At 31.7% G+C, this 17,222-nt stretch overlaps 1 protein-coding gene across 2 annotated transcripts in view; it reads right to left on the minus strand.

Moving 5' to 3' along the window:
- The window catches only part of LOC129224334 (sulfate transporter-like), a 98,810-nt gene that overhangs the window by 13,494 nt on the left and 68,094 nt on the right, over positions 1-17,222 (minus strand). For both annotated transcript variants that reach the window (XM_054858777.1, XM_054858784.1), the window contains 9 exons: positions 14,548-14,630; positions 14,312-14,459; positions 13,305-13,418; positions 10,969-11,046; positions 5,294-5,389; positions 5,102-5,208; positions 2,578-2,647; positions 2,363-2,472; positions 637-748 (listed from right to left, as the gene is read on the minus strand). In XM_054858777.1, the coding sequence (XP_054714752.1) occupies positions 637-748; positions 2,363-2,472; positions 2,578-2,647; positions 5,102-5,208; positions 5,294-5,389; positions 10,969-11,046; positions 13,305-13,418; positions 14,312-14,459; positions 14,548-14,630 (918 nt within the window). The remainder of the gene's footprint in view (positions 1-636; positions 749-2,362; positions 2,473-2,577; positions 2,648-5,101; positions 5,209-5,293; positions 5,390-10,968; positions 11,047-13,304; positions 13,419-14,311; positions 14,460-14,547; positions 14,631-17,222) is intronic.

A 17,222-nucleotide genomic window follows, 5' to 3' on the forward strand; every position in this document is an offset into this window, starting at 1 on the left:
GAGATTGAAAGTCCAACATCCAGTTTACAGGCGAAAATGGAAGTATCTATTAGCTTTCAGGGATGCTAGCTTTTGTAGATGTGTGTTAGCCTCTAAATTAAGCAGTCACACTAAAATGAACCGAACACGCTCATCAGATATTTGATTTCTCCCTGATTTGGATAGACTGGTTTTGACAAGACCATTGCTATAAAATTTCACTTTAAATTAAATGAAGGGAAAAGAAAAAAAAAGTTGAATTTTCAATAACATTAAAATAATAATTAAAAAAAATCTTTACTTTTGTTTTGTTTGACACAAGTATCGGAATTTAGGCACCCCATTCCAAAGTGTGTAAGATTCACCTAGGCTCTTATTTTTTTAATACTAAAAAAAGTTTACACACACACACTCACACACACATATATATGTATGTGTATATATATATGAAAGAAGTACCCCCCCCCCCCCCCCGAAAGTCGGGTCTAGCTACGCCTCTGGTTTGAAGGGCCTTTAAAAATGTACTTAATGTGTACTTAAAAAATATTTAAAAATAGGATTTTTTGCTTGTGGCTGGGTGGCTTTATAAAAAGGAAGTTTTATTGAAATTCTTGTTTTAAAAGATGACAAAAAGTTACACAAAAAAATTAAATTTACCTCTAAAAGAGCTTCTAATCCAGCAATATCCACAAATGTAAACGTGGAGCAGTCTATAATTATCCTATGAATTTGTGAACTTGGATTCTTGGTTTCAGAATCTTCAGCAGTTCTAAACAGAATATATTATGAAAGTATATAGTTTAAATTGTCAATATCAGTAAACACTAGTTCCAAAGAAAAAAAAAAACAGCTAAATTAATTTTCTACGTATGAAAAACTGCTACTAATTAAACATCATCTTTCAAAAGGATTTAATTTTACGAAAGGTAAAACACAAAGCACATTTTATGAATAATTTGACTTTTGTGAAAACACTATATAGGAATAAACCAATGACGATCAATTACAAGTTCTGCGCCCAGCTAGGTTGGTCTTAGTCAGTTTTTTAAATTACGGAAAAAAAATATATATAATAATGTAGTACTTGGGGGGACATTAGAGATCAAAAGAAGGGTTTTCCCAACTTAAATAGCAAAGAATTAAATTACAACAATTTACTTGACTAGTTATAGGCAGCTTGAAAAGATCTTAAATATCTTAATAGCAAAAATGTACCTTTATGATAGGGGGGGGGCTAAGGAATGAGTATGTACCAATAAAACTGCGATCTGATAAGAAACAATGTCAGGTACTTAAGAAACGTCAAAAACTCAAATGCAAAGAAAATTGCAGTTTTTTCTTTTTGAACCTCTTTCTTAAACATACATAAAACTTATATTTTGAAAAAATGTGGTATGGGTGTTCTTGAAAGATTCTATTTTGAAAATGCACTGATGGTGTTCCTGGAATATTGATTAAAAGTGTAATACTGACAAAAAGGCAAATCTGCCTATTACTGGTTGAATGCCCATAACTAGTCATTTACCCTATAAAAACTTTTTCAAAATTTAATGATAGTATTGCAACAGCCTGCAAGGGTTGCCTCTTTCATGAGGAAACTCTTACATCCTATGTGAGTGTGATTGAAGTGTTTTCGCCTATAGGTTTGAACATCTTGGTTGTAACTAGCTTGAACCATATGAGATTCATGGCATAACCATTAAGTGTTTGCTGTATTTTGCTTCGGCTACTGGTCTGTTTTAAGACTTCTGTTTGGGTACCAATACAACAGACTTTTGGTTGCAGTTTTTGGCTCTTTCGTTTCATAATCATCATTTGGCAACATCTTGCACAAGTTAATTTATGTAGAAGTACAGAAAGTTCAAGAAAAGCCATAAAAGTTCACATGAAAATCTACACATTTTAAAAAACCTTTGATTGCTTAGTAAAAAAAGAAAAGGTTAAAAGTGGATGCTTTTTTGCTGGATGGACCCTTCTCTTTTGCTATCTGGCAAAAGATGTTTTCAAACCAACTTCTTTCATATGTCGTTTGTTTGTTTTTGAAATTTAATATTTCACTATAAACGCAAGAAAAAGGTAGAAATGATTTGTTTTATTTTAATATGAAGTAAAATTGTTCTCAACTTTGGAATCTGTCATGAAAAGACAGGAACGTAATAAATTTAGTGGAAAATTCTTCATATGAGAAGAAAAATGCCTGGATATTTTGGTCATAAAATTTATCTCATAGAATTTAATTTTGTTTGACTTATTTCCAGAAAGTCGATGCTCAAAGATAAAATAACATTTTCTCCCTGAATGTTGTTTTACCTTTAAATGAATATGAATCCAATCATTAGCAAAAAAGACTAAAACCATTATAAAATGCATGGAAGAAACTTACGCTATTTTCAATGGAACATGTTTCTCAATATAATTTTTAAACAGTTCTTTGTTGATAAAATATAGAGCAGATTCAAAATGAATGATTTTTATTCCAGTAACTTCTTGAGCCTGTGGGAGAAATATTGAAGAAATATAGTTAAAAGCCTTAAAATAGAACAAAACAATTTTATAAACGAGGATGAAATGCATTTTGTTTTGCAAAGCAGAACTTACCAAGTCATATCGTTTAATATCTACATAGATATCAGTATCAGGTATCTGACCCAATATTGTTCGGGAAGGTCTAGAATGAGTAAAAGACATCAAACTGAGCAAATTAATTCTGAAAGAAATATTAATGATACAAATATTGCATTGAAACTGGATAGGAGATTTCCTTAAAATCTACATCGCTATTATCCAAACCTGACGAGAAAACCTCTTTCAAGCTCAGCTTAAGTGCAACAAAATCAGTATTTCTGAAATTGAGCACAATCCTAAAATTTTCATCTTAGTACATATATTAAATTTAATCTAAAACCTAATACTACAGAACTTATATACATAAAATACCAACTATTTTAACAATTTAAAACCCTTAAAGCTAGGTAGATTTGCTAAATTTCTTAAATGTTAAACCGGGACCCCCCCCCCCCCCACGTCACTTGAAATCAAAGGGCTGATTTTTGGAGCATTTTATAGGGCAGGTAATACTTAATGCTGTGAATAAATAATTACTAATTATGAACCTAAAACAGGGGTAATAAAAAATGGCAGAAGCAGATACAATTTGAACATTTCACTTCCGAGATGTAATTATTTAATTTGTTTCAGTTAGAAAAAAAACTTTGATTGAGGAATAAAAAAGTGAACAATATTTAGATATACTTTTAATTTTATAGGACTTTTTTAGTGTTTTTTGGTTTGAATTTTGTTGTAAAAATTCTGACAAGCCAAACCGGTATTAATTTTAAAGGTCAAAGATACAGATGACGAAGTAATTATCCTAAATAATCATTCAAAGCTAACTATTTTTAGACCTTTTTGGTCATTTGTAATCAAATTTATCTTTTTTCGGGACATGAAGTAAACCGGCCGGGACACCAGGATTTTGTTTAAAAACCGGGAGGTCTGGCAAGCCTACTTTACTACTTTTTACTCTGCGTGTTCTGCGTAGGGAGTGAAAAACATTTAAACTTGTCTTTCACTGATGCCTTCTAGTCATATGGGGAAGGGGAGGATAGCGTATTAGACTTGAAAACTATCAGCTTAAACAGAGCTTGCATGAGTATGTTTCCTTTTCCTTTACTGATTTTAGTAGGAAATATTTATATACATATTTTTTGTTTTGTTTATATGTGACATTCTATTTATTTGTTGAGTGATCTTGGAATTCACCTCGATCTATGACTCATGCCCATACGTCATAGTTGTTTCCTTTTAACGCATAAAAATTGAAAAGGGAATGTATTATAAAATGCAGTAAACTCCCGATTATCCGCAAAATTGGGGGGGCACAAATGCCATGGATAATAAAAATCACGGATAAACCAAAAAAAGACTAAAATAAGGGACAAAGACTAAAAATTGTCCTTCCTCAAAAACTTAGCTGCATTGATGCTTGATACTTTCTACAAACAATAAAAAATATGCAAGGGCGCCCATATGCAAAATTTTAAGGGGGGGGGGCTCAGATATTTTTCCCACGGTTTAGCAGGATATTTTCCCAATAAAAACCGATTTCAGTACAGGTTAGAGTTATTAAAATTTGACATTTTCAATAACTTATTCATTAACTGCTGGAGAAGAAAGGTTTTTACATTTTTGCAAAGGAAAAAAGTACTAAAAGCAAGGATGTTCTAATTTCAAGGAGGGGGGAGGCCTTGAGCCCCCACTTACCCTCCCATATGGGCACCCTTGGAAATATGTACAGTACAGTATAAATGTTTCGTATTTCTGCAAAACAGAACTTAGCATCAATGTAGAAGTGTATGTACGATGAAGAAAACAAAAAATAAACAAAATAATGGGCGGTAATTTACTGAAAAACAACAGAGTTTAAATTTGCAATTTTTAAACAAAACAGTCATTAGTATTTGCTTTTTCTACCAAAATACATGTTCTTGATTGACTTGCGGATAATCAGGAGTTTATTGTAGTAAAAAATCCAAGATTTGAACATGCCTAAGTCCCTAGGATTCCTACATTATTTTTGGCAAATGTCACTTCTAGGCCTGCAATTAGCAATAGAAAGAATCAGCGTTTGCTATTGGCAAGAATAGACTGAACAGACTTGATAGCAGAAGAAATAATTTTTTAACTGTTTATCACCAGAAATTTTTGAAATTTTCATATCTGGACCAGCAGAAATCAAATCATTAGTTTTATCATCAGCATCAGATGGTTTGTCAAGAACAACAATTTCACCCCATTTGTCAGTTTTGGTAACAACCAGATCTGAATTAGAAATTGAATTCCTTACACTACGCCTGACAGTATTAGCAAACACAGGTTTAGATATTTTAGAATTAAATTCAATATCACAAGCAATAAGATGCAAACTGCAATCTTTTTGAGTGGATGATAAGGAGCTATTTTTAAGATACTTGATAATAAAATTAAATTACTTGAAAAGGTCTACCAAACCAATTTGATACTGTGGGTTTCCCCCTCTCCCTATAGAACTCAATTTTAAGCATTAAAAAGAATGTTTATAAGAAAACTGAAGGGAAGGAGAAAAATAAATGAATCAACTTACATCACAGTTCTAAGTATCACAGATAAAATTGCAAATATAACTCCAACTAAAAGCCCATAAGTTATATCCAACAAAACGGTTGACAAGAAAGTAACAAGCCAAATAAGCTGCAACAAATTACATTTCTTATTATAAAAGTAACTTTACAGAGAAACATAAAAATAATACTGACCAAAATTAAATATTACTTACAGCATCTACTTTAGAAATGCCCCATGCATTGAAAAAATCTTTGACTTGGAGAAACATTCCTTTCAATGCAACTAGTATAATACATGAGAGTATGCACTACAAAGAAGTAAAGCAAAATATCTATATAAATAAAAATATGTTTGCAGCAGTAAAGAACGATTAAAATAAATGAACATAAATCATTTGATTTGATGGGAGAAAAGATATTTAAATTATGGTTCATTACTGTAAAATATCAATTTAACAGGCCTAAGAGTCAAATACAGGGGGGAAAATGGAAATCTCAAATTTTTCAAAGGGAAAAAAAGAAAGAAAAATAATGCGTGGAAAATTATTTTTATGCAAAACTTAAAGATAAAATATAAAATACAGTTGAACCTAGCTACAGCCAGGGTCGCGCCGTCTGTATGTGCAAGGTCGTGCGGAGCACGATGGCACCAGGATCAAAAACGCACCGAGTTCTACCAATCAAAAATGCTCTAAATGGAGGAAAAAAATCTCCAACTAAAAAAATAAAATTGAACTTTTCGGAATAAAAGTAGCAGTGAAATTATATTGCTCATTAAAACAAGCAATCCTCCTTGCTGCCTATCTAAAGAAAAAAATATTGCCTTGTGTCTAAATATGCTATTCAAAAGTGCAATCTTTTACACTGAAAGCACATGATGCTAATAAATGCATACATTAGCATTTTTCTTCATGTGTGGAGCCATGAATGTTATTTCGCTATGTCTGTAATGTCACAAGGTTGAGCATTTTTCTTCAACTATTTATGTATTAAATTAAAGAAAGAGGCACCCTTCTGGTTGCACCGCCCCGTGCCCCCTCCCCTACAGAATGCTTAGTTGAATGTTTTTGAAAAATATTTACTATCAAAGGGGGGGGGACGCATTTTTGGAAAGCAAAGTGATTTCAATACGGAAAGAATAAGGATGTTGGGGTAAAGCTTTAATTTTTTTTAAAACTTAATACTTTTAAAAAGAAATCTTGGAGTTAAAAATTCTCAATAGTTTCAGCTAAGTGATCAACTACTCCCACTCCGTTCTATTTCTTTTCTTTTCTCCTTGTTATTTTTTTTTCTAGTTCACTTCAAAATAAGAAAGTTTTTAAAATGCTACTCCTCTGATCCCCCCCCCCCCCCCAGCATTACGGATCATCTCAAATTTCGTTTCCAGATATTCAATTTTGCAAAATTTTGTGAAAGCTCACGAATTCGAAACAACATTGCTTGAAACTGCATTCGAAAATCGGTTAAAATTGCGTTCTTAGAGCTTCAATTTCGAATGATTGCCAGCCCTAATGTTACCAAATATGGTCTTACAATCACGTTTTTAAGACTTCAATTTAAGGAAATATTCGAGCAAAGGTTCTTCGAACCTCCTTTGTTTAATTTAATCAAAAATTAGGTTTTTGAAACATGACTTACGAAAACTTGAAGTTCGAATAGCCTCTGAACCACTTCTCTTAATACCATAGAATACTGCTTAGGTTTTTAGGACTTTAATTTTGAAAAATTTTCCAGGGGGAAGCTTCAGACTTCCTTCCTTGTACAAATCTTCAAAGTTGTCTACAGTTGCATTTTTGGAAGTTCAATTTCAAAAAATTGGGGGAAAGAAAAGGCATTGATTTCTGTCTATAAAAAAAACCGATCAGGTAGAATCTCAGAGTTCCATCCCTTATTCTAACGTCAATAAATATAGCCTATAATGACGTTTAAAGGGTTCAACTTCTATAAATTTCCATGGAGCCCCTTGTACCTTTTTCCCCCATAACACCACCAAAGACGGTCTAAAATTGCATTTTTCAAACTAAAAGTTTCAAAAATTTCCCGGGAAGAAACCCCAGACCCTTCTTATTAAAAGAAAGAATTTTTTATTTAATTTGTGTCCCCCCCCCCCCTTCCAAAAAAAAAACTATTTTCTAGTTGCGCTACTGCTACTGTTGTCATCATTTGACAGGCATAGAAGTTTTGTTAATTGTTTATCACTTAGAGATTTAGATAGATATTCAAAGGGGCTTTAACTTAGATATTAAAATATTCTCTTCTTCCGAAACACATTATTAGCATATCAGAGAGCTGCTGAACTTGGAATAATTTCAAGATATGAAGTAAAAACGTACATCATATTGCGAAATTAAATATTTATGCATTATAATTTTATAAACTAAATGCCAAAAGTTTTTTTTTTTTTCCATTTTATATTTGTCTTCAAAACCTCAACCAGGCGTTAACTACATTTTCCTGGAACGCCAGTGCATAAGGGCGCTCAAAAAACATTTGCACGACGGCTCCAATCAGGCTTGGCGCGGCCCTGGCTACAGCAAACCTGGAATGTAACAGCACCTGGTTGTAGCGAACTTTTTATATGGTCCCTACTGAAACTGTATATCTATAATAACCCTGTTCATCTATTTTCAAACGTTTGTAACAACACTAACACTAGAGAATATGCTATTGCGATTCAAAATTTTTGAAATTTTTATCTGCAAACAGCATTGTCTGCAATAGTTACCCCCTTTTCAGTATAGTACCCTGGTTCAAACCACATTTCTAGCCTACTGTTCCTCTGATGCTTCACACTGACCATGGCTAAATTAGGTAAGCCAAAAAAAAAAAAAAAAAATTCTATAGGGGATTAAGTTTATATTAATCCGAATTTGAAAAGCAGCGAAAGTCTATTCTCAGTTTCAAGGATCCCCCCCCCCTGGGTTGTTGATTTCAGCACTTTAGTTAATCATAGTATGGTAGTTCATATACAAATCAGGACTGCTAAAACAAATAATGAAATTAACAACCAACATCGAGAAAAAAATCCACTTTTAGACAATGAATATCACAATATTGGTGCAGATATGGCAAATTTTTGTATCAGAACCTATCAGATAATGAAAATTGGTCCAGATTTTTCACCCCTTCAGATGTTCGGTAGAAAATAATTCAAGAAACTTATTCAAATAGTTGGTTGGTTAATGATTTAAAGAATATATCTTTGAAATGGCTGACGTATGCAGAGCTCATAGCAAGTGGGAAAAAATATATAGGAGTTTGAAAGGAAAAATATAGGAGTTTGGTAGCAAAATATATAGGAGTTTAAAAGGAAAAATATATAGGAGTTTGGTAGAAAATATATAGGAATTTCGAAAAAGTATAGAATCTAGTATGCTTGAAGCACCATACAAAAAAAAAAAACTGAGAGCCATTATCAATACAATTCTATAATGCATGAAGTGATAGTAATGTGAAGAGTAACAGATGTGAGAGCAAATGAATTTTTGTACTCACAGCCACTTATATAAATCATGTTTGTTTCAAACAATTTAGATTCACTTAAGCAAAATTGTGTGTGCATTTTTTCTTTTATTTCTAAATAGAATTCTACATACAATTTAAGAGAACTTTAAATTAAGTTTTCAGTCAAAGGAGATATCATTAGAAGTATACTACTCACTCAAAATATTCATTCGCTGATTATTTAAAGAATTTTATCGCAAAACAGTATGAAAAAGCAATTACAAAATTTAGCTTATAACTTATGTGCTTCGAAAAATGCATCTCTTATTGATTGCTAGAACTAGGTAAGAATTAACTTGGACATTATGTTTTTAACGTCATAAATTTACCTGGGTTAATTAGTCCTGGGTATCGGTACCTCATTGCTTCAATGCTAACACTGACGATGAGAAAGCCGAGAGCACAAGTCCTAACGACTCTATGCCTCTCTTTGTCTCACTGGTTTTGTTGGACTTTTCCCGAGAAAACCATTACAAAAAGTGAACAACACTCTGCCTCCCCTCCATTTCACTACTTACAGAAAAAAAAACTAATTTTACTAAATGAAGCCAAAGAAAAAAAGACTGCACTAATGCATCACGTTTGCAGGAAATGGTCAGTCTCATATGCGTGATTCATTATAGCAGCATGTTTGATTCAAATATTCAGCAATTTTTTAACATTAAAACTAGATATTGCTTTGTTTTTGAGGATTTAATCCATTACAGTAGCTGATTCAATTACCCGGCACTCATTGTAACGGCATTATAGACAGATTCCTGAAATTCTTGAAAAATCTAAACACAAAAAAAGAACAAATTTGAAAAAAGCAGACAAATTCCTATAAAATGGCTTTGTTCATCGAGATAGTTACATTTTTTAGCAAGCTACAAGCTTTGAAACATTGGAAGTACTCAAAGTTGAGTTGATACCAAACTCTGTACACAGCATTTTCAAAAACAATCGTTTGAGCTACCACCATTCATTTGAACTACATGTAAGATTATATGAGACAAAATTAAAAGCTTTCAAAACCTTTTCAGCCATACACTTAAAGTTAACATGACTTACTACAGTAGGCGCCGCCTAATGTGATCACTTTGGGGCAAATACAATTTGATAACAATAACCGAAAAGAATCCAGGAGACACAAAATAATGATTTTTTTTTCCAATTAAGGTGCATTTATTTTGGCAACCTCAAATTAAAATCACAATGACTCAACTGAACGCAATTATAAATTATTAAATTAACAGAATGGAAATATCTGAATTATAAAAAGTTAAAGCTAAATTATGCAATTTTTTATCCCATAGTAATAGGTGAAGTAAAATATGACCGTTTTCCCTGACATTCGTAAACCAGTTTCAAAGCACATTCTGCTTTTCTATCTTTCCAGCATGGTTTTGCATGTTGTTTAAATTTTAATTTAACTTCGCTTTGTTTTCAATCTTGACAAAATTCTTTAATAGTTCACAAAGTAATGGCAACAATGGAGGTCCTACATCAATGCCTGCAACATGTCCAGCGACTGAATTTTTTTAGGTGTAAAAGAAAGTTTTCTTAGGGGGAGTCTGTGGTTACTGGGGGCGACCTTTCTGTAGCTTCATTCTCAGAAAAATTTTGAACTGCTATTGAAAACCACAAAATGCTACACAGAAAGTTAGTCTCATCAGGGTTTGCCTATGTATTTCTGCTAATTGAGGAACAAAAACGTGAAAAAAATTTAAAGGTTATGAAAAAGTGATAACAATAAATGAAGACGCCGATTACAATATCCGACTTTTTTAACGTGTGTTAACATACAAGTGTTCCGGGACTGTGATTCTGATAACATTAAGCGAATGATAACATTAACCATGATCACATTAAGTGGCGCCTACTGTATTACAATCAAAGTTAACTCATTAAAAGGAAAAAATAACTGAAAACAAGTTAAAAGTTGCAAGTAAAATCTATATTTTGTATATTTCATAAAAATAAAATTATTTAAACAGAAGTTTAGTACATATACCAACATCGACAAAGTAGAGGAGAAAGCAGAAAAAACGGATCAAAGGTTTTTGCATTTTTGGGTAGCATTTAACATCTGACGAAAAAAATATAGGAGTTAGTGAGATAATATAGGAAACATAGGAGAATATCTGACAAATTGTGAAAATAAAGGAAATATAGGAGATATAGGAGGACTATGAGCCCTGCATATGTCATTAAAAAATCACAAAACTAAAAAGAAAAAATAAATAAATAAAATAGTAATAGTAAAATATTTGTAAATATTTTCAAGCAAATTTAATATATCATAACAAACAATGTGCAAGTGCAATTAAAATGCAATCAAGAGACTACTTTTGATTAATTTCCTTCATTATTAATTATTTTAATCCATATGTGGTGTTCTTACTTTAGGCAGAGAATAAAACATAGGAGCTAAGGCTAACAACACAACAAGAAGCAAACCACAAGAAACAACTCCAGCCACCTGTTTGAAATAGGAAAATATATTTTATTCTCATCATATTAAGCAGACATAGTATTTTGAATAAAAACTCTCGTAATAGGCAAATTTCAAATAAATTCAGGCAAAAATCTTCAATGATAAACTTTAAAACTATTTAAGAAAGTTATTAACTAGAATAATTCCTTTAGCATGAAGAAAAGTTCACGCTTATGTTTCAAAAAAGTAACATAGAACACTCAGCAACTGTATTGTAACTGGTATTTTCAAAAAGCTATTTGCTTTCTATTGAGATGTTCATTCTATGCATTCCATTCATTTCAACCAAGAGGTTTGACATGGAATAAAAAAGAAAATAAATACATAAATTGCAGGCGACATCAATATATTTTGCTCAATCCATTTGAAACTCCTTGATTTAATCCATGGGAGTCAAGGCTGTAACTACAGCCTGACTAGCTCCCACCACTCCAAAAGGAATCACATTTAGGGCCTATTAACTGTGCACAGTAATAAATAAATAATCATCCTCAAAAACAAATAAACATTATACAAATAGTAAAACGAGCTGATGTGTGCATCGCATGACTTCCTTTTACCTTAATTTAATGATACAATAGAAGACCGTTATAAATCACACCTTGGGACCAGAGCTTTTGCATTATAGAGGTTTTTACATTATATAGATCATTTCACATCATTCGTTTTACATTATATAGATCAAATTTTGAAACTAATATCCATTCATAATGCTGCATTTGTTTAAAAAAAATAAATAAATAAATAAATCAAATTATGAATCCCATATAATCAAATCCCTGAAAAATAAACCTGCGTTAAATGCGAGTCAACTGTGCACAGAGCCAACGAGAGGCCATGTCAGACATTAGGGGCCTGGCTTGGAATCAGAATAATATTAAGTTTGCCAAGTTTTATGGGGGAGAGGGGACCAAACTGACAATGGCCACCTTGGCTGTTGGCGACCTTTGGAGTACACTATCCAATTGCTAAAACTTAGTCATTCCAAAATGCATCCAAGCATTTTTATTTTTAATATATTGATGGAGCTCAGGGATTCAACCTCCCATGTCAAATTTTGTATTTTTTTATTTTACAAATGTGATGTTTTTACACATTTGCAATTTGAATCAGTTTTCCAACTTCCCGTACTATTTCTCCCAATAAAAATTGCTAGATAATAAGTTATGGTTAAATAGTATGGATAACTAGAAATTAAAATCCAAAAGTTTTAATAACTTCCCTATGAACTTGCTATTTTTGACATTAGAGATTGGGTACCTTCAACACTCATATATTGGTTATTCTCTAATGGTAAAAATGTAAGACAGCATAAATGATAGTTATAATGAATGCTTTTGGACATTGAAAATTGAGAAATGGAATGAATAACAAGTAAATAACAAAAATACTCTATATTTAAACAAAAGTGTTTTTTAAGAAGTAAGAATAATAAGAAATGAAACAAAATTCTTATGGTATGGTACTTATGCAATGGTACTTGTTTTGAGAAGAGCTTTACATTTCAAAACAAGTACCAACGCACAAGGGCGCCCTTATAGGGAGGCAAGTGGGGGCTTGAGCCCCCCCCCCCCTAGAAATTGGAACTTCCTTTCTTTTAGTACTTTTTTCCTTTGCAAAAATGTGAATATATTTCTTCAACAGCCATTAATAGGTAATCAAAAATGTCAAACTTTAATGATTCTAATCTGTCCCGAAATCAGTTTCCATGGGGAAAATATCCTGCTGAACCATGGTTAAAATATCTGAGCCCCACCCCCTTACAATTTTGCATATGGGTGCCTATGCCAATGCATATTCTGATGTTGCATTTTGTAACACTGGATGCACAAAAGCGCCCACAGCAATCAAAGGGTTATATAGTGAAACTAACAAAGGAAGAACTTCTGATATATAAAACAGAGAAATGTTTCTAAACATAATTTTTCTCTAGAATTAGTCTAACTCTTAATGGAGTGTACAGTGATAATTTACAAGACGAAGAAATACTATGAGTATTTTTTAAGTAAGAGTAATTTAATTTGCTGGAAAATATGTAAATAAAATGGAAAGAAAACTACTACAAGAATTCTTGAAAAGACATAAAAAGATTTAATTTTTAGCTTATGTTCATATTCTAAAATATGAATAAAATACACATAGCATAGCTAAAAATAATCATACCACTTAAACAAATTTCATCATCAAATGAGAGCAAATAAACAACGAAATTACAAGCTTAGACTATTCTTTTCATTTACTACCTGTGTTTTACCACCTGCACGTTCTTGAACCAAACTTCTAGATAATGAAGCAGAGCAAGGGTAGCAAGCAAAAAATGATGAAAAAACATTTGCACAACCTAAAGCAATCAGTTCCTAAGTAATAAAGAAACAAAAAGTAACTTATAATGTATAAAAATAAATTTTATTGAAAGCACCAATAGTCAATTTTAAACAATAATTTAAGGAATTCTAAATAATTTTGTACAATGTTTGCTCCTTCTATACAGAAGAATAAAGTAAAATTTACCTCCTGATGTTTTATATAATGCATAGCCACTAACTCTTCCGATTCTTTTTGGATTCTCTTCAATTTTGATACCTTCTCCCGAATTCCCAAATGAATAAATACTTTTTCCTCAAACCAACAAAATTCCCTTAAAAACAAAAGTTTTCACGAATCCTAATCTTGGAAACAAAATCAGCCTGTTTAAAAAATCGTGATCACAAAAACTAAACCGTTCCATACAGTAGTATGAAAATTGTATACTTATTACTATTCTCATTTAAAACCATTATAGTTTACTGTACTCATTTTTGAAACATTTCCACTTAAATTTTTTTTTTTCAAAACTTAATTCTCAAAGAACATGGTAAAATTTCAAATATTTTTCTCTAAACTTCAGGAATTTTTATCTTCTACAAGGAATGTTTATTATCATTTATAAGAAAAGTCAAACTTATGCCTCTAGTAAAAACTTTTTTTTTTCAGCATAAAAATTGCTGACTTCTTTAACAACAATAAAACTAATAGAAATATTAATTTTCGAATCCAGCTAGATTTCCAAATGCTGAATTTCAGGCCTTGTACAGGCTTGATTGTAAAAGTCCCTACTTAGGTTTAAAAAATGCAAAATATAATAGCAGAAACTTGATAAAACTGAAATTAATATATTCCTTTTATTATTACTGTGCTTAATTTATTTTAAAATTCAAAGAGTAGCACAGCAAAAGAAAAGTCAACAAGAATTTAAAAGAAAACTTAATACCTGATTTGGACGAATAAAATATTTGTGTTTTTTGGCTAACAGTTTCGCCATAGACAATGATATGACAAAAGCCACAATCGCAATAGCAAAGCTATCCATAATAAAACTCGGGAGAATTTGAACTCTAGGCGTTGTTGGAGGTGGTATCCTAAAAATTAAATTTTATTATTAGTTAGGGTATACGTAACATACTGTGAGATTGAGAAAGAAATTAAAAAAAAAAAAAAAAAACTCACCCAATGGGAATATCTTTTATAACAGAAACATCATATTTTTCATAAAAATTTCCAAAATATGAAGCTGTGGTAGCAAGAACAACCTTAACAATTCAAAAAGAAAAATCATGCATTATTCAGCAATGTCTCTTAACAAGAAAAAAATTTCACACAATTCAAAAAATAAAAAAATAATTTTAAATACAGGAAATTTTTTTTTGTAAGTATTCAATCTATAAATAAATAACAGCAATACTGAAATATTTACTATTTAAACATTGAACTTTTAATTTTTTTTAAAGGGAAGAAAGTGGGCGAATATTAAAGTAGAGTAGTGAGAAGTGTGTTAGTTGCAATTTTTCGGAAACTACTTTATTATTTAAAAGTTAAAAAACAAGAAAAACAAGGTTCAACCGAATCTGACTGGTGCAAATGTTATGTAAGTACATCAGCAGATGAACTAAGATATAAGACTAATAAAAATACAAGCTGACCCCTGACATATCATTTTCAAGCCATACGTTCTGTTTGACACCATTAGTTTGTTTGCATCGTAATTTTCCATATTTTGCCAATGTTTGCATTGAATAGAGTGCAGCTTAAAAGGAAAAGAATAAGAGATAACTGCCAAAATAGTAGCACGTTTCCATTTTCTGGCAGCTTCCATTTTCGTCTCAGCAGTGCAGGTTACCAGTTTTAGATAACTGGGGCTACAGGGACAGCTTGACCCCGACCCCATAAGAAATGACACATTTTGGCCAAAAGCCCGAAATCGAGAACATACCTAACAGGGTGATATTAATGTGTAATGAAGCCTAGTTGTTGTTATGCATTATTAGCGCTGTCAAAATTGCCATCTTAGTGTGTGTGTGTATTTTTTTTCTTTACATTTTTAAAACACCTACTTGTGAATGAACTAGTGAGATGACTGGCAACAATGCCAAAAACAAACTTGTAATCCATTCCGTCGGGGAGTCTGCTCTGTTCCACGTCATTCTTTTGGAACTAATCTCTGTTTTTATGCCAGGTGTGATTACAAAGTTATTTGTATTTGCTTGCTTTTGAACTAGAGGGATTTTATACGTTAAATAATGCAACATGTTACATGGAGGAGGTGCATAAGTCAAAATACAATCATAGGCAAGTTTCTAGTATCCATACAGATGAAGAATTACATAATTTCACAACACTCAACCAACAAATTATAAAATACAGATACAGAACAATTATTCAGGGTTACACAATTATAGTAATACAACAGGTAGAAACAGAACAGTAAGATGACAATTACTTAAAATAGAAGATAGATATGTAAAATAATGAATTGAGTAAAATTAATGTGAAGAACTGAATAAAAATAATACATAAATAAATGAAAAATAAATAAATAAATAAATAAAAACTGTGTTCATTGGAACAAGTATCCCTCTTTCAAGAGAAGGGGGAAAAGAAAGTTAATCAGTGAATGGGAATGAAGGTGAGATAAGGCTGTGAGAATGTTTTGGCTGTCAGTTCCGAGAGGATTTTTCCTTATATGGTGGGAAGTTGTTACTGAACAATCGATTAGGAAATGCTCTGATGCGCCTATCTCTCCGTATGAGTGAGCCAATGAATCATCAAGTGAGAACCTGTATAGGTAAGAGGGAAAGGGACCATGTTCCGAGAGGAAAACTGTTTAAAATCGGTCCTTAACTTTTGGAGTCAGACGGACTGACGGGAAAAATTTGAATACTCTGTGGTCTATCACTATTTGTCTAGCGGTAATTCCTGTCCTCTAATAGCTGTCTACATAAGCAGGAAAGTAGTGCTGATTTGGGAAGAGAAAGGAATGTTGTATTTGAGAAGTTGACATCGTCGGCTGCCTCCCTGGCTAAACAATCAGCCTGATCATTGCCGACGTTGTTCAAGAGTCCCTTCACCCAGGGTAAGTGGAAGAACTACAAATGTAACAGAAGAGGATGATCTTGAACTGTCCTGGCCGACTTACAAATACATATTACAGTGTTATAGAAAAGGTTTTTTTCCTTTTTATGCAAACTTTGCCTGTTGAGCAAAAAGCTTTCAGTATTAATGTCCTCTGCATATAATTTTAAATTGCACATTGAAGTAGGTTAAGCATTCTTAGTTACGTTTTATATTTTGGATAGCTAATTTATCAATATTTAATAATGAATACTAGTACTGTTTGGGATATTTTTCATATTTCTTTATTTTCCTTTTTTTTAGTGATTAAGTGTTGATATATTAACATAATAAAAAAGTCAAGTATTAAATATTTGTAAGTTTTTGAGATTATTTGGTAGGATTGAAAAAAGGTTTCTATTTCATTTCATAAGTGGCATAAGAAAAGGGATGGCGTCCAGGTCTGAACTCCTGGCATGAAACTCAAAATTAATTTATTAGTTCCTACAAAATGTAAATTCTTATAAAATTAATTCCTATAATGAAATTTAAATTTTTCTCTTCTGTTTAAAAGATGCTTTTCATCATCTAATCAATATTATGTATATGAATGTTGATGTACAATTTAAATCAAATTATGACTGCTTCTATTTAAATGTTGGTAGCAGGGTTGCACTTCTTGAATTTAATATTTGCTTTCAAGAGAGGATTAAAAGTTTAAACGTTGAATTCTTTCAACTTTTTAATACTTTCTTGCAGCAAATATACATGAAAATCATAAAAAATGGCTTGAA

This window comes from Uloborus diversus, chromosome 1 (assembly GCF_026930045.1).
Source record: "Uloborus diversus isolate 005 chromosome 1, Udiv.v.3.1, whole genome shotgun sequence".
NCBI classification, from domain to species: domain Eukaryota; kingdom Metazoa; phylum Arthropoda; class Arachnida; order Araneae; family Uloboridae; genus Uloborus; species Uloborus diversus.